General features: G+C 57.2%; 1 protein-coding gene across 1 annotated transcript; it reads left to right on the top strand.

Annotated features, from left to right (window-relative positions):
- Positions 1-1107: 1107 nt before the first annotated feature.
- Positions 1108-6867, top strand: LOC116422747 (proline-rich protein 2-like). Its single transcript, XM_031961851.1, has 6 exons — positions 1108-1402; positions 2155-2689; positions 3981-4050; positions 4497-4659; positions 5311-5430; positions 6563-6867. The coding sequence occupies exons 1-6, from the start codon at positions 1108-1110 to the stop codon at positions 6865-6867; spliced, it is 1488 nt and encodes a 495-aa protein (XP_031817711.1).
- Positions 6868-17353: the final 10486 nt, after the last annotated feature.

Genomic DNA, 17353 nt, shown 5'->3' with positions numbered 1-17353 from the left:
GCCCGTCCCTCCCTCCTCCTGCCGCCGCCTTCCGGGAAGGGCCCGGTTCTGGGCTTTGGGATCGCTCTGGCCTGGGCCGTCCGCCCCCCGGGCCCCCCCTGGCCTCAGACCTGGCCCTCTGCCGGCCGGGCCCAGGACTTTCCCCCGGGGCTGGGTCCCCAGCCTCCTGTTTTTAAAGTGGGCTCCTGGCTTGGGGCCAGGCATTTGTTTGGGTCTGGGAGGGGCCTGAGGGGCTGCCCACCTGGGCCCCAAGCGCCTCTCCCTGGCCAAGGTCCCGACCTCCTCCCCTCCTCCGCTCCCCCTCCCTTTGAGTTTGGGGCTTTGACCCGGTTTCTTCAAATGCTCCCTGGGTCTCGAACCCTCCTGGGATTTTGGGCCAGGCCCCATGTGCCTCCCCAAGAAACCCCCATCCCCCCAAAAAGCCCCCAGCTGTCCCCTGAGATCTCCCCTCGGCCCCCAAAGTCCTGCTCCCTGGGGGGGTCTCTCTGAGCTCGGGGTGGGTCCCTCCTTGGCCTCCCGCCCCCAAGGGGGGCATTTGGCTCGGGGGGCCAGGCCCGTTTGGCCGGGGGCAAGTGGAGCCAGGGGCCCTCCGGGGAGCCGCCCCTGCCCACCCCCGTGCCAGTCGGGAAGGTGGGGGGGGCGAGGGAGGCTGAACGGGGCTTCTCACCCAGCCCTTCCCCATTTCGGGGCCGTCGCCCGGATCAGCCCCAGGGGGGGCAGGAGATGGGGGCCCCCGCCGGGGAAAGGAAGCGGTGGGAGATGTCCGGGAAGGGGCCCGCCCGGGGAGTGGGGGGAAGGGGCCTCCCTCAGTCCTGCCCTGCCCGACCCCAGGGCTCCCAGATCCGGGGAGCAGGGCCTTGGGCGGCCCGGACCCGAAGCCCTTGAGCTCTGGAGAAGGCGCCCCTCATCTGGAGCATGGCCTGTGGCTTGTGGTCACGTGACCGTCAGGGGGGGCTCCCCCGGTCACCCTGGCTGTTTGGGCCCAGAAGACCAGAGGCTGGGGCCGGGGGAGGGGGGAAAGGGGGCGCGTGGCAGAGAGAAAGGCCGGGGGGACCGGGGGCCTCCCCAGGAGGGGCCGCTCATTGGCCCTCCGGACGCCCCAGGGCCATGGCCCTGGTCCCTCACCTCCCGGGCCCCCCGCCCCCGGCCCGGGACCCGCCCTTGTTTGCAGCTGGCCCAAAGCCGGGAGGTTGTGGGAGCCCAGGCGAGGGCGGGGATCCCCAAGGGGGACGATGGAGGCTGGAAAGGGCCACCCAGCCCCCACGGAGGAAAATTCGGGTTGGGGAGGGGGGCGGGCCCCGCCAGCCAGTGGGGAAAGGGCCCATGGTGCTGAGCCCTCCCACTGGAGCCGAGGCTGGCGCCACTGGGCTGGGCACGGGCTGCAGGGTCCGGGAGGACGAGCGTCAGGAGGGCCTTGAATGCCAAGCAGAGCATCTTGGGTGGGACCCTGAATGACAGGAGGCCCCAGGAGTGGCTGAGCTGGGGGGGGGGCATCAGGGAGAGGAGGGGGCGGAGGTTGGGGGGCAAAGGTCAGGGGTCCGGGCAAGGGCCAAAGGCTGGGGGAGGGGGGGGGGTGCCTGGCAGTAACAAGGAGGTGGGAGGGGGAGGGGGCCCTCCTGGGCATGTTGTTGCCCTTTCTGCAGCGCCTGCTGGGGGCCAGGGCTCAGGCAGCTCTCCTTGCTGGCCCTCTCCCCCTCCCTCCTCACAATCCTCACCCCCTCACAGTTTCCCTCCTCCTTGCACCCTCTTTTGGGCCCCTTCCCTTTTTTGTTCCCTCCCCTTTGTGGTCTGTCCCCTTCCCCTTCCTCATGCTCCTCTGCCCCTCCCTCATGCCCCCTCTTGTGTCCCTCCATCACACGCCCCCTCCCCCAGTGATCCCTCGTACCCCCTTCTCCCTCACATTCCCCCACCCCCCTCCTCACCCTCCTCTCCACTTTCCCATTCCCCCTCCCCCACCCTCCCTCCTCCCCTCCTCTCCCCTTCCTTCTTCCCCCTCCCCCACTCCCCTCCCCCACCCCTCTTCCCTCACAGTCCTCCCCCCATTCCCCAGCCCCCACCTTCCCCCCCCTCTCTCCCTTTGGGGCGCCCCCCCCGCCCTGGCAGCTGCTTTGAGCCCGAGGGCAGAGCTCCCACTTTGTTCTCCTTCCCGACCAGACGGGAAGGCCGAACCCAGGCAACCCCGCCCTCCCCCTCCCCTAACTCCCCCTCTGCCCGCGGAGGCGGCCCCGGGGCCGGGAGTGAACGCCCCCGCCAGCGGGCCTCCTGGCTGGCACGCCCCAGCAGGGCCGGGCAGCCCCCGCCGCGGGGTGCCCTCCCTGCCTCCCTTTCCCTGGGCCCGGGCGGCGGGGGTGGCGGGCCGCCGGCCTCCTGCCCGGTGGCAAGGCCTTCCTGAAGCCGCCCACCTGCTGCGCCAGCAGAGCCACCGACCCCGGCCCGGAGGGGGCCTTCCGGGCAGGAGCACCCGGGGCACCGGCACCACCCGGCCCCCCGGCGGGGCCCCCCACCCTGGGCCTGTCGCCGCCCCGCCCCCGCGGCGATGCCTGCGCCGGGGACCCTACTGGCGCAGCACCGGCGGCACCACAAGAGCACTGGGGCCCGGCCCCGCCTGGGGCGCGGCAAGGGTTCGGGGGGAGCAGTGCGCCACCAGCGCCCAGCCCCCCGCCCCCCCCCGCCGCCGGGCCCCAGCCGGGTGGGCCCCCCTGGCCTGGGGATAGGGGGCGCCCGCCCGACACTGGGCCCCCCGGTTGGGCCCCCCGAGGAGGGAAGGGAGCCCCGACATGGGGGGCGGGAGGCCGGGCGGGGGCTGAGGGGCGGGGGGACGGACTGGGGACGGGGGGACCGATGGCCCAGGGCCGGACTTCGCCGGGAGGAGGCCCCTGGCCCGCCCCCGCCCCACCCCAACATAGGATTGGAAGCCAAGAACACAATAAAATCATTGAAGCTCAGAAAGAGCCGGGCCAAGTCCCCCGTGAATTGGCCTCAGGGGAGGGTTGGGCATTTTGGGGGGGGGGGTCCCCTCCATGTTCAGAAGGGCCCATATGGCCCTGCCCCCTGCCCTGGCCGGGGCCTCCTGAGGGCGGGGTGGTTGCCCCGCCCCTGCCCCGGCTGATGGTGTTGGTTTGGGTCGAGGTCACTGGGAAAGGGGAAAAACCTTTCCATGGGGCTGTTTGGGAACGTTGGGGTCTCCAAGCAGCCAAGAGCCCCCTAGGCTGTGGAGGCACCTGGGAGCCTCTGCCCGGCCAGGGGGAGCCCGGATGGGGAATGTCCCTGGGAGGGGAGGTGCCCCGGGGGGCGCCTCGACGACTTCCTCCCTTGAGGCCTCTGAGCACCGGCCCAACGGGTCCCCACCTGAGGGCGCTGTAAGCTGTGATTAGGCGCCCCGAGGGCCGGGGCTAAGGAAAGGCCACACAAGACCCCTTGGAGGGGCTGAAGGTCCAGCAGGGCAATGGCCCACCCTGGATGAATCGGGAGGGAGTGGGACGGAAGAGGGCCGGAAAGGTTTCCTGGAGGAGTGTCCGAGGGGAGAAGGAAGGGCCGTCCCTCCAGGAGGCCCCCACACGGGACTAGGCTGGCTGCTGGGCCACCTGTGGGTCCTGTCTCTCTTCTTGGGCCTTTGTGACTGGGGGGCCCTGGGCTGCCAGAGCCATCGTGCCACAGTGGGAGGGAAGGGTCTTGGGGGACTGTCCGGGAGGACGGCCGGCCCCCACCCGGCGGTGGCTCTCCGGGGCTTGTCCTGCCTTGGGCTCCCGGGGTGGCCGGGCCCTGGGCTCTGGCTCATGGGGTGCCGAGTTGCTGGAGCCCTGGACAGCTGGGAATTTCTTGGGGCACATTTGCCCCGGGCCTGGAGGTGAATCCTGCCTGGGGACAGTATGGGGGGGCCCAGTGCTGACATGGCGCCTGATTTCCGGCCTGCCTTTTCCCCGCCCCGCCCCCATGCAGGCAGGGGGTTGCCCACGGGGCCAAGGGTGCGCCTCCCCCAGCCCCCGGCCTTCTCAAATCCCAGCGCTCCGGTTTTCCTCCATCCCCCCAGAGGCCGCTGACCAGTACAGGGTAAGCGGGTGTTCTCCATGTTGCCGCCCGGAAAAACGGTCCAAGGGGAGAAGGGAAGGAAACAAAAACAGGAAGGCCGGGTGGCGGCACACTTCCCCCCCGGCCTCCTGGGCCTGGGAAGGATCCGAGGGCCCGGGGGGCCAAAAGGAACAGCTTTCCCGAGTCCAGTCTTGCTGTTTATTTTATTTCCCCAAATCCAGAGCCGCACATCCACCCTTAAGCTTTTGGGGTTCCTCCGCCTTCCCCAGCCCCTTTTTGCTCTTTCTGCCCAGAATCTCGGGGTAGCTGGAAGAGTCCATTGTGGACCGAACACAGCTTTTGTCACCGGACCAGGAGACAATGGGGCAGGAACAAGGGCCGGTCTCTAGCCAGTGCGGAGGGGGATGGGGCCACGGACCTCCCCCCCAGTTGGATTGAGCAGTGTCCCCACGCCCGCTTCTTTCCAGCCACGAGACCGGGGCCACCGGCCACTGGGCTCCACGCGAGTCGCCGAGTGGGAGCAGGAGGATCTCGGCCGTCGGTCACCCCCTCGTTTGACGGAGGGGGGTCCCGGGCCCGCCCGGATCGATAAACCCCACCGGGCCCTCCAGATGCCGCGACCCCAGTTTGGTAAGATGAGTGAGGAGTCACTAACAGCGAAGGCACTGGAACTGCCAGGGAGAGGAAAGGCCGTTTCTGTCCAGAGTGGGAGACAAGAACTGAATTGGGCCGTGGGGCCGGGAGGTCAAGGTGGGGACAGAGCCCAGGGGAATGGAAAGCTGAGGAATGGGAGGGGCGGGTCTTGGGGGCGGGCCCAGTATGTCCGTGTTGGGGAGTGCGGCCGAGGAAGGGCCCGGCTGGTTAAGACCCCGAAGGTCTCTGCTTGGGGTTGTGGGAGCCTGGGTTTTTCCGATGGGGGGTTGGCAGCTTTAGGAAAATCATTGTAGCTGAATTGGGTGGGAGGCCCCCCCGGGGCCTGCAGCAGGGCAACAGGGGGCCTTCGCGGGGAGGGCCCAACAAAAGGCCGGGATGCTTCAGAGCCGAGATCGGCAGCTCGCCGACCCCGAGGGACTGGGGGCCGGGTGCCGGCGCGGAGAGGGGAGGGTCCCCTCCTTGATGGCTGAAGGCGGCCCGGGGTGATGGAAGCCCAATGGGAACTTAAGGACTGTCAGCGAAGAGCTGGTAATTAAATCCCTCTGGATAGGTGGAATGAGTTTGGATGAAGGGAGAAGGAAAGGGGACCCCCAAACCTTGAGGGACACCGTGTGATCTGGGGCCAAGGAGGCCACCGGGGAGCTTCTGAGAGCCGGGAGAAAGCGGCGGCCCAAAGGTCTGGGGAGAAGCGGGTGACCCAGGGGGCCGAGATCACTGGACAGGCCGCGCCGAGCGGGGAGAAGAGGAGTGGGAGCGCCCACGGGATCCCAGGGTTTAATCCCAAAGGGGGGGAGCTGGGGGGCGGGGGATGGGGGCGGCGGGAGGGGGCGGGGGCGGCTGAGGGGCAGGCCCGAGGGGGCAGCCGCTGAGGGCCAGCGGGACGTGAGAGGCAGCAGCCACACGGGCACAGGAAGGAACCGCTCCGGGGGAGGAACAGACGGGGAGGGGAGGAGGGACTTCTGGGGGAGGCAGCGGGGAGGGCCGGGGGGAGCTGTGCCAGAACTCGGAGGGAACCCGCAGGAAGGGGGGGGGCGGCTTGCCTGCAGGAACGGGGGGGCCCTGCAGGGGGGCCGGCCGAAGGTTAACGGGGAGCGAGGAGAGACGGGGGCTGCAGCCGAGCCCCGTTGCCCTGAAACCCCCGGGGGCAGGGGCCCCGATTCCCAGAAGGGAAGGGAGGGAATGGTTTAGGTGAAATTCGCTGCCTGAGGGAGGCCCGGGCCCAGCTGAGCTGGGGCTCCCAAGGGGGGAGCACGGCGCCCGCCACCAGCCCCGCCTTTCGGCTCCGGTCCCTCTTGGGGCCCCGGAGGGGGAAGGGGTTAAGCGAGGGCGGCGGCCCGGCCCGGCAGGAAGCCCAGGTGAAAAGGCCGTCCTGGGCCTCCCGGCCACCCCACCCGACATCGCCCGCGCTCGGGCCCTCTTACCTCCCTCCCCCTCTGCCCGTCCCGCGAACGGCCGGAGGCAGGCGGCTCCCGGCCCCGGCCCAAGGGCTCGGGGCCGCCGGGTGGGGTTCACTGGGCCCTCTGGGCCCCTGGGCGGACGCAGACCCAAAGCCCGCGCATTTCTGCCCGGGTTTGAGGGGAATCAGAAGCCCCCGTCCTCCCGGCTCCTGCCCCCGGGCCGGGGATTAGTGCCGGCTTGAAACCTGCCCCCTGGCCTCCCTCGACTCCCCCTGTCACTGTGCCCTCGTTAACAACCCCGGGCCCCGCCTCCTCCTAGGCCCTTCCTGGGAAACTTCGGCCGGGTCCCCTCTGGTCCGCCACTGGGCCTCACATCCCTCCCCAATTCCTGTCCCTTTTATTGGCCGTGACAACAGGAGGGCCCCCAGGCCTGCAGGGCCCCCAGGTCCTGAGTAAGGCCCCATGTCCTGGGGGGCCCCCAGGTTGCGTGGGGCCCCCGCCCTGCAAGGGCCCCTGGCACCCTGCGAAGGGGCCCCCGGTCCTGCCCGGCCCCCGCCCTGCGGGGCCCCGGCCCTGCAGTGGGGGCCCCTGCAGTGGGGCCCCAGCCCCTGGGAGTGGGCCCCGGCACCCTGGTGGGCCCCCAGGTCCTGCACTGGGGGGCCCCTGCAGTGGGCCCCCAGCCCCTGCAGGGGGCACCCTCAGGGCCCCAGCCTGCAGGCCCCCCAGCCCCTCAGTAGGGGCCCCAGCGCCCTGCGTAAGGGGCCCCCGTGTCCTGGTGGGCCCCTGAATGGGGCCTCAGCTGGGAAACTCTTTGATTCCCCTTTGCCTGGAAACGGGTCTGCCTTGGGGTCCCTTTTGATATCCCCGGAAATCCGTTTTGTGGATCTGAGTCTGGACTTGTGGGGAACAGAGGGGGGGGGAGAGGGCGGGACGAGCTGGAGGCCGCCTGGGCTAGGACCAGCCGCCAGGGGCCCCCTTGGGTCCCCATCCCCTGGCCCTGGCCAGGCCCTCCCTTGTCCAGCCCTCCCGTGTCAGGAACTTTTCCAAAGCCCTGGGCCCGGGGTTTGGCCGAAGCATCCCGCCCATTTTCAGAGGACAAATTGCCCTAGGGTTGGGGGGCCCCCCTGCTGGGAAGCTGCAGCGAGGGGGGCTTCCCTTTGGACGGCCTGGCTGCCAGGTGGCTCCGGGCCTGGGACCACGGGGCCCTTGGGAGTCCAGGGCCCTTGGGGCTGCCCAGGAAACCTCCTTCCTCTTATTCTGCCTCCGGGACCCCCGCCTGCCCCTTCCCTTCCCTTTTCGGACTCCCACTCCCCCCCTCCCAGCCAGCCCCTCCTGCCAGCCTCACCACTCAGGGCCCCTGATCCCGGCCCCGGGCAGGGGTGGTCCCCCGCCCACGCAGCCCTCCCGGGCCTTGGGTTTCCCTCTTTCTCCACTTTTGACCCTCCAAAAGGGGCCCCAGGGCAAAATGCTGTGTTGGGGGAAACGGGTGTGCGGACATGTGTGTGAAAGGAACCACGGCGGGGCAGAGGCCAGGCTGGGTCGGGGTTCCAATGACCCATGCCCAGACACTCCACTGCTGGTGCCCCTTATTCTGGGTTTTGTGGGGGCCCGGGTGCATAAGTACAAACTGTATGAATGTGCCATTTGGGGGCGCTTCCGGGGAAGGACCCCCCCTCACGCCTCTGGGGTTCCTGGGGGAGACACTGGGCCAGGCAAGGCGTGGGAAGGCCCAGGGAATGAATCGAGTCCGGGTAAGGCCCCTTGGGCCGATTTGGGTTTTTTTTATGCCGGATCGTTTGACCTCATGAAGCCTCGACCCCAACCGAGAATCAGCAGCAGGTCTAGACTGAGAGGCCTGGGGTCACACTTCCCTTCTAAGGCCTGAGGGATGTGTGGCCCTGCCTTGCCTAGCCCCCCTGTCCGTTTTCCTCACCCGAAAAAGGAGCTTATGGTTCCTTCTAAATCAGAGGGTCCTTTGTGGGTATCCTGGACCCCCTGGTGTCTTAAGGGCAGCTGGTGGCAAAGTGAATAATGTGACCCTGGGCAAATGACTTCACTTTGCCCCCAGTTTCATCTTGAGTTGAGAGGAGGCCTTGCCCAGGTTTACCAAAAAGGGGACCCATTGAAACAAAAGAACTAGAAACTGCCCCCCGGGCTGGGGCGGCTGGATAAGTTGGGATATAAATTTAGGGAATATAATTTTTCTAAGAAACGAACCAGGGATGCGGGAGTCCGAAGAGACTCAAACTGGTGCAATGAAATGAGCAGGACCAGAGATCAAATCATACGCAGTTATGCCATGGCTTGGCAGACTTGGCTCTTCTCAGCGATCCGGTGATCCAAGACAATGCCTAAAGACTTGGGATGGAAAACGCCCTCCGCATCCAGAGGGAGAAGAACGGAGACTGCATGGAAGCATAGCATTTGCAGCTTTTCTTTTGTTTATTTCTTTGCTTTTTCTTTCCCATGGTTTTTTTTCCTTTTTGATCTGATCTCGCACCACAAGACAAATATGGAAATATGTTTAAAAGTCTTGTACGTGTATAACCTATGGGGTTTTCCAGATGGGGGGGATCAGAACGCAAAATCTTACAAAAATGAGTGTTGAAAATGATCTTCCCATGTACTTGCAAAATTAAAATAGTATGAAGATTCGGAGTTCCTATGGACTCTAGGGCCCCATTACATTCCCTTCTGGGGGGGGAGGGAAAAGAACTGCCTGAGGAGAGTTTTTATTTTTTCTGCGATTTTGCTGGAGTCATGGTCATGGGGGTTGTTATCATTGGGATACATCTATTTTGTGTCGAGGGAGATTTCGACCAAAACGTCTCCGATGATTTGTCAATAAAGTTTAGTCCTTTTTAAAATCAAAGTAAACTAAAAAGAAAAAGGAAGAAAGCTCCAACTCACGGCCGTTCACACCTTCAAGGCATTCAAGTGGCCTTCTTGGAAAACAGCCCCATTAGACAGACCAACCTTCTGACGCCCCCTGTGGCCGAGGCCAAACTTGCAGGCTCCACGGATGACCTCCCAGGCTCTCCGATCTCTGAAAGGGTCTACGGGCTCCCCCACATCCCTTGAGTCCAGCTCAGTGACCCTGGAGGAATGAGCGACATTGCTGTGTTTGGAGTGAGTGTTCGCATCAGGGATGCCCAATCCCCAAGGAGCCTGGACACTAGGGAAGGGCTGCGGCATTGTGGTGGGGACCCTTGGGGCAATGTAAGACTCAGAGAAGAGGGGGATGTAGGTGCTACACGGATGCTATGGGCTGGATCGCTGCTGAGATTTCCCCAAGTCCACAGGGAGATCTCAGAAGTTTGGAGTGCAGGCCAAAGTGAAGTCTGGGGAGCGGTTTTTTGAGACCAAGGTTTTAACTAGAGGGAGGATGCAGACAGTGTGGAGTCATTTGGTCTCTGAAGGTGCCTTCCTCAGAACGTGGGACATCTCCTGTGACATCCTGGAGAGCGTGGGGGAATCTCTTGAATGGAAAGTGGGAAATCTTTCTCCCCATGGACCATGGGGGCCTTTCCCAATGACTGGGGATGGAGGGGGCGCATGTCTGATTCAACCTTCCTCTTTATCTTGGTTCTTCAAAAGGGATTTGGTGATTTTTGCAGAGATGAGAGAAACTCTAGGGTTGAGAGGGGGGTCCCCACATAGACAAGATCTTGAGATGAAGCCAGATCCTCTGAAAAGCCTGAGGTTGGAGCCACTAGAAATAAGGGCAGGATCCTTCAGGTGGGGAGATCAAGGAGGGCTTCATGCCAGAAGTGAGGGAGTCCGTGAGGGCGAGTGTGTAGTGACTTCATTGTATATTCAGTTTTTATATTTCTTCCACAACTTAATGACTGCTAGTTGTGGTCAAAGTATAGATGACTCCTCTTCTATGAGAGCAGAGGAAGGAGTTCAAGAATACTCCTCCATACTCTAGGTTACCACCAAGCCAGTGGCAGTGACAGAAAGAAGGGAGTGTATTGAAGAGATTCTGCAGAGATGATGGAGCAGAGGTGCTACAGAGGTGACATGGAGCAGAGGTGACATGGACCAGAGAAGCTGCAGAGGTTACATGGACCAGAGATGGAGCAGAGGTGAAACGGACCAGAGAAGCTGCAGAGCTGAGATGGACCAGAAATGCTGCAGAGGTGACATGGACCAGAGATGGAGCAGAGGTGAAACGGACCAGAGAAGCTGCAGAGGTGACATGGACCAGAGATGGAGCAGAGGTGACATGGACCAGAAATGCTGCAGAGGTGACATGGACCAGAGATGGAGCAGAGGTGAAACGGACCAGAGAAGCTGCAGAGCTGAGATGGACCATGCATCGACCAGAGATGCTGCATAGATGGAATGGGCAGCTTTGGCACCATACTGAATCTGACCAGTGAGAGGGAGGAGTTCAGGGCGACTCCTAGATTGGGAATGTGAGGGACCTGGGGTCCTCTGCAGTAATAGGGAATGAGGTCAGGCTTAGGAGAAAGTAATGAACTTAGTTTGGGACAGGTTGAATTTAAGAGATCTGCTGAACATCTTGTTCCGAATGTTCACTATGGGGGAGTGGGGGGACCAAGTGAGAATTTTTTGAGGATGGCACAGGGCAGCCAGATGGTGCCACAGTGGATAGAGCGCTGGCTCTGAAGGAAGGAAGATTCATCTTCCTGAGTTCAAATCAGACACTAGCAACTCTGGGCAAATGACTTCTCTCTATTTGCCTCATCTGTAAAATGAGCTGCAGAAAAAAAAAAAAAAAAAAAAGGCAAACCATTCCAGTATCTCTGCCCAAAAAACTCCAAATGAGATCACAAAGACTTGGACACAACTGAAAAATGACTGGACAACAATGAGATGCGGATAATAGTGTAGGCAACAGAGAGGGAACGAGGGAAGGAAGGTGAGGGAATTGGGGGTGACAGACATGCCAGTCTGGGCCCCCGGCCTTCCTCTCAGCCTTGTGTGGGGCGCCTCCCCTTGGTTTGTGGGCTGCCTCTCCTCGGGGATCTGGTGCCTGCCAGGTGGGAATGCACTGGAAAAATCCCATTTCAGGGTCTTTGGGAGTCTTCTGTCATTTCTTCCTTCCCTTTTCTTCTCATGAATTCCCCTGACTTTCCCTTCCCTCTACTGCTTGAAGAAGAGCAGATGCTCTGAGTGGGACAGGGACTTCTCCATCCTCAAGGACTGTGCTGGAGCCAAGGGATGCAGGGGAACCTGTGGACCCTTTCAGATGGCAGAGGACTGGGAGGCTATAAGTGACTGGGTCATCCGTGGGGCCTGTGAGCTTGGCCTTGGCCAGACAGGGCTTCAGGAGTTTAGTCTCTCCATGGAGCTGTTTTCTAAGAAGGGCATTGAAGCATCTTGAGCATCTTGGAGAAGTGGAAGGACAGTGGCAGGAGAAAGTGTTTAAAAGGGCAGATGGGTGATCCTGACCCAGGCAGGTTGATAGGGTGACTTTCATGACTGGCACGGAGATGCCCTCAGCTCTTTCTCTTTGAGTTTTCCCCCCTGGAAATGACAGTTTCTTGACCCTGACCTGAAAGTCCTGTGAAATCCCCCTCCCCCCCCCACACACACACCGTTGTTCTTGTGGGAGAATGAAGGGATGAACATTTCCAAAATCTGGACTTTGGGAAGGCTTGAAGGGAGCAAAGGAAGGGGAGGGAGGAAATGGAAAAGGGAACAGGAAGAGAAAGGCAGGAAAGGGAGGAAGAAGAGACAAAGGGGAAAGACCAGGAGGAAGAGAAAGAATGGAGAAATGGAGGAGAATTGGGAGGAGAGAGGAGGAGGAGAAGAAAATGAACTGGAGAATAAAAAGGAAGAGACATCTGGGGCAGGAGCAGGGGGCAGAGGACTGTGGACAGAGCAGAGGAAGGCGGCTTTGCCTGTCAGTGAAGTGTTAAGAACTTCCTGTATACCAAGTCCTGGACATTCCGGTACCGGGAAAACCAAAAGCAAAGTCTATGGATGTCTAATAGAGGAGACACCATGGGAATGCTCTCCTTGTGACTCTGGGGCCATGTCTCCCTGCCCTCCTGCACACTTAGGGCGACTTTCTGGCTCCTTCTTATGAACCCGGGATGCTTCCGGAGCATCTGCGTGCCCTTAATATTCTCTGGACAAAGATGTCACACTGAGCGAGCGCAGCAATCGCCGAGTTAATGTTTAGATTAAACATTAGTTACTATTTAGCCGTCCATCAGCATTCATTAAGCACCCTCTGTGTGACAGCGCCACATGCTAAACCCTGGATTAGGTAACTGAGGACCCCCCATTTACCCTTCTTATCACTGCCCACTTGGTGATGAACTCTTTGGCAGGAGCAGCCCACGTGATAAGAAAAATGCAAATGGTCCCCGTGCGATCACCCCCTTTGGCTTCTCCGTCTGCGGTGGCAAAATCTCCCCACCCTTTGCTTGGAAGGAAACATTAACTCCTGCAAACCCACAGAGGGTCAGATTTTCCAGCTCCGGCTGCTTGGAGCTTCCTGCTCTGCCTTCTCCACTTATCAGTCATCTCCTTTTTTGACTTTTTTTTAGCTTGATGACTAAAGGTTAGGGACAGAGCTGGAGGGTGGCTCCTGAGATGACTGGGCAACAAATGGGGAAATCATGCCTTGAGCAGCAGAGGACGGGCAGCCCGTCCTGCTAGGGAGGCCAGGGAGGAATTTAGGCCCCCTTATGCAGGCTGGGAAGGAGGAGGTGGAATTCAGCCGGCCCGGAGCATGTCAGGAGTCCGTCTTAGCCGTGTTGGAAAGTGAGGTCAACCGCAGGGGTACGGGAGTGCTGGGCTGGTCCCAGTAACTCATTGGATTCTGGTCATCTTTTGAGATCCCTCTCCAGGAGGCTGGAAATCAGCAAGGGCTCCACCCCTCTATACTGCTCCTCCTATCATGCACATAGTAGGTGCTTAATAAATGCTGGTTTGATTGGAGGTACAGCCTGCTTTCCTCATGACTCATGAGTCATGAGTTTCTCTGGACTATTTGAATTGATTTTTCTTGGTAGTTAAGGATATGAGAGGTAGAATAGTGTGGAAGAAGAACACTGGGTTTAAATCTCTATTGATTGGCTCCAATTTTCCCTGTCTATATTTTGTTGATATATAGAGGTTTTCGTATCATCTGACTCATTACGCTATGAGCTCCTTAAGAACAGGGACCATCTTTTGCCTTTTTATTTCCGGATCTTAGCACAGTGCCTAATACATATTAGGTGCTTAATAAGTACTGCTTAAGGTCCTGAGTTCAAATTCACCTCAGACATTTAACACTTACTAGCTGTGTGACCCTAGGCACCTTGTCTCAGCTTGTCTCAGTTTTTTATGTCTTTTTATTCCACCCTAATTATATTGCACTTCTGTCTTTTTTAGTAACAAAAAGACCGTTCTTTTTCCGACACTATATTGTTTTAGTCTTCATCATCATTTTACAATTGTCTTCTCCTTTTTCTTTTATATTTCTTTGAGATTTCTAATTTCTGCACTAATTTTCATTTTTATTCTTCTTTTAATTATTTTCTTAATTAAGGAGTTTTTTACTTTCTTCTGGAGATTACATAGAACTCCTGGTTTTGTTATCTCTTTCACGAGGATGTTTTCAAATTGCTCGCCTTCGGCGTGCAGTCTTTGTTCACCGTGTTCTGTCTACCTTTTGTCCTCCTTTGCTGTATCTCACTATTGTTCCTCAGTGGAGTGGGAGAGGATGGACTTCCACACAACCTTTCTCTCTGAAATCTTCCTGTTTGTACTTTCTGTTCTGATCAAAGGAGCATTGGATAAAATCCTTGGTTCTTCTCCCATGTAGGGCTATTTCTTCAGGTTCCAAATAACACAGCTGAGTTATTTCAGCGAATTAATCACTGAGTTTAGGAAGAAGGCCTGGCTGGATCCCTGCCATGTGGAAACTACATGGGTAAACAACTCTAGCAACGCTTATCTCCTCACCCCCTGCCCCCATTTCTAGCAGTATAGAGGTTCTTTCTCCTCTAATCAGATTTGGATTCCCGAGTCCCGTCCCTTTCTCCACTTCAGGAAAATTGAAATCTCCTCTGCTTCACACTCTGTCTCACTACTCTTGACTCTCTATCCTAAAGTAGCTCCTGTTGTCAATGATCTCTCCAGTAAGGAGTGAGTCGCCAGGGGAACAAACTTTCCATCAGCTGGAAAGATATCACTGGTGTTTTGTGAATCAATGAAACTGGTCCTCAAATGCCAACTCTAATGCTCCACGTGATTCCTGAGGGTTCTATTTCTGGTACTTCTCACCGGAAAGCTCACTGAGCCATTGTGTCCAGATGTTTCCCACCTGCTTGACTGTGTGCAGCCAATGCTCAAAAAGATTCTTCCTATGGGACGAGGTAAAGAGTGCTTCTGTGTTCTCAAGGTCCCTCCTGTAAGGCTAGCTGACCAAGACCCGGTCAGTCCTCTACTTCGGACCAGCATCTTCCAGATGAAGGCTGAAAGGACAGCCTTTCCTGGTGTATTCTGAGATTCTCAAGATGAATGTGGCCCTCTGGGCAGCTCTCATCATCAGCCTCATGGCAAGGGCTCCTCAGAGGGTGCCTTCAGACAGGTGAATGCTGCTGGGCAGGAGGCAGCCTCTTCCCTTTATCAACAGGACTTACCTTAGAGGTCTAAGGCAGGAGACACCCTCTTGGCCATTAGACGAGGTAGGGCATGGCAACTCCTAGTGGAATAGTTAATGATAACAATGATGATGATGATAACAATAACAGTAGCTACCGTTCATACTGTTCTCAGGATTTCATAGGATTTTTACAAATATTATAGCTAGACCTTATGTAACACAGTATGTAGCGTACTGTACTAAGCATTTTTACAATTTTTAACTCATTGAATCCTCCCAACAATCCTGGGAATTAGGAGCTATAATTATCCTCATTTTACAGATGGGGAAACTGAGACAAGCTGACAGAATGGTCATGCAACCAGTCAATAGTGGAAGCTGGATTTGAATTCAACTCTATTAGACTACAGAGCTGTCCCATTTTATCCTCATAATTCTGGGAAATGGGTGCCTTTTTTTTAATCTGTTTTATCGATGAAGAAACTGAGGAAGACATCCTCTTATCCCCTGGCCTAAATTTTCTTTTAAAATATATTTCATTGAATGCCCATCAATTGGAGAATGGTTGGGTAAATTGTGGTATATGAATGTTATGGAATATTATTGTTCTGTAAGAAATGACCAGCAGGACGAATACAGAGAGGATTGGCGGGACTTACATGAACTGATGCTGAGTGAAATGAGCAGGACCAGGAAATCATATGCTTCAACAACGATACTTCATGAGAATGTATTCTGATGGATGTGGATTTCTTTGACAAAAAGAAGATCTAACTCAGTTTCAATTGATCAACGATGGACAAAAGCAGCTACACCCAGAGAAGGAACACTGAGAAATGAGTGTAAACTGTTTGCATTTTTGTTTTTCTTCCCGGGTTATTTTTACCTTCTGAATCCAATTCTCCCTGTGCAACAAGAGAACTTTTTGGTTCTACACACATAGATTGTATCTAGGATATACTGCGACATATTCAACATATATAGGACTGCTTGCCACCTGGGGGAGGGGGTGGAGGGAGGGAGGGGAAAAGTCGGAACAGAAGTGAGTGCAAGGGATAATATTGTAAAAAATTACCCTGGCATATGCACTGTTAATAAAAAATTATTTTAAAAAATAAAATATATTTCATTTTTATATCATCATTTTTAATTCCCAATGTATCCCTCTCCCCTGCTCCATGGCAGCCACAGACAACCCTTGTAACAAAGAATCAAAAAGAAAAAGAGCAATTCAGCATGAGTTACCAAGTATCAAGGCAAGTTGGAAATGTCTGTAGTGTTCCACTCCCTGGGACCCCACCCCTGTAGTGCCAAGCCTGGTCATTATATTTACTGGGTGATTCATTTGGATTTCTGTTGTCCTGTCCTTGACATTTATACTTCTCTAGTCCTATGTGTGTTGTCTCGTTGGCTCTGCTTACTGTGTTTGGCCAAGTTCCTCCTAAGTCTTTGGGGCTTTTCTGGGCTCAGTGTGTTTCATCATTCTTGGAACATGAGCTATTCCATCCATCCATCCATCCATCCACCCATTCATCCATTCATTCATTCATGATTCAGACATTTCCCAGTCAGAGAGCGCCTACTTTCCAGTACACATTCCAGTCTTTTCTCTTACAGAAAATGCCGCTAGAAGTATCTTGGTGGGTGTGGATCCTTCCTCTCCATCTTTGACCTCGTTGCTCACATATGTCAAGGAATGGGATCTCTGGGACAACGGGGATGTTCCAAGCATCCCGTCCTCATGGAAGCTTCTCTGTGGGAGACAATGGCTTGAAAGGACTGCCAGATATCCCCCATATGGCAGCCGCCTGGTGGCTTTCTTACTGAACCCTAACCTTCCTTTCCCTCTCACCCAAATAAGACAAAATCAGTCAACATTTATTGACTGGCTGATGCTTTCTGGGTCTGAGTGGATCGTAAACCCCATGGGAGTCAGCAGTACCTTGAGGTGGCCAAAATGCTAAGGAGATCTAAGGTCATGTTACAGGAAGCATAAGGGAGAGACAATTTCACTGCCATTTTGCCTTGTCAGACCACCTGAAGGTGGTCCGTACAAGGAAGGACCTTGGTTCCCCATCCTAGGAAACAGCCTGGAGGTAAGAAACCTGGGGCCAAAAGAGCCAAGCCCTAGCATCCCCAAGGCCTGGCCCCTGGAGGCTGAATCAGAGGCTGCTGCTGGGTCCCCCAACAGGCAGAACCATGAGGGGAACAGACTGGCATTTAAGAAAATATTTTGAAATCCATGATATCCTGATCTTGCAAAGATGTCAGGGAAGAGTTGGTCAGAGATGTAACGGAAGAGAATGTGTAGTGAGGAGGCAGCAGGAGAGGTCTGCGCCGATTATTTGTATTGAGGGGCTGAGAGGTGAGAATGAAATAAGAGAAAAGACAAGAACAGACTGGAAGGGAATAAGAGAGTCTGAGAGCTGGAGGGGAGGCTGCTGTCCAGCCTGCAGGGTGGGAAGAGTGTCAGCTCTTCCATTGTGTCAACAAGCATTATTTATTTTATTTTTTTTCTTTTTTAAAAAAGCTTTTAATCTTACAAACATAAGCATGGAGGAGAAATGGACCGGAGATGTTCAGAGGTGAAATGGACCAGAGACACTATAAAGAGGAAATCAGCAGGCCTTGGCACCGTTGGGGTGAGAGAGTCTAGGGTGGCTCCTATGTTGGGAGCCTGAGGGCCTAAGAGGATGGT

The sequence above is a fragment of the Sarcophilus harrisii genome, chromosome 3 (assembly GCF_902635505.1).
Source record: "Sarcophilus harrisii chromosome 3, mSarHar1.11, whole genome shotgun sequence".
NCBI lineage: Eukaryota > Metazoa > Chordata > Mammalia > Dasyuromorphia > Dasyuridae > Sarcophilus > Sarcophilus harrisii.
The sequence above is the reverse complement of the archived record's forward strand: the minus strand, read 5'-3'. Positions and strand labels throughout refer to the sequence as shown.

Excerpts from the sequence above, each read along its gene's own strand:
- LOC116422747 (XM_031961851.1), top strand. The coding sequence starts at position 1,108 with ATGGCCCTGGTCCCTCACCTCCCGGGCCCCCCGCCCCCGGCCCGGGAC. Across the intron at positions 4,660-5,310 it reads GATGCCGCGACCCCAGTTTG|GAGGCCACCGGGGAGCTTCT; the intron begins GTAAGATGAGTG and ends TCTGGGGCCAAG. Across the intron at positions 5,431-6,562 it reads GCCGAGCGGGGAGAAGAGGA|GTTGCGTGGGGCCCCCGCCC; the intron begins GTGGGAGCGCCC and ends GGGGGCCCCCAG.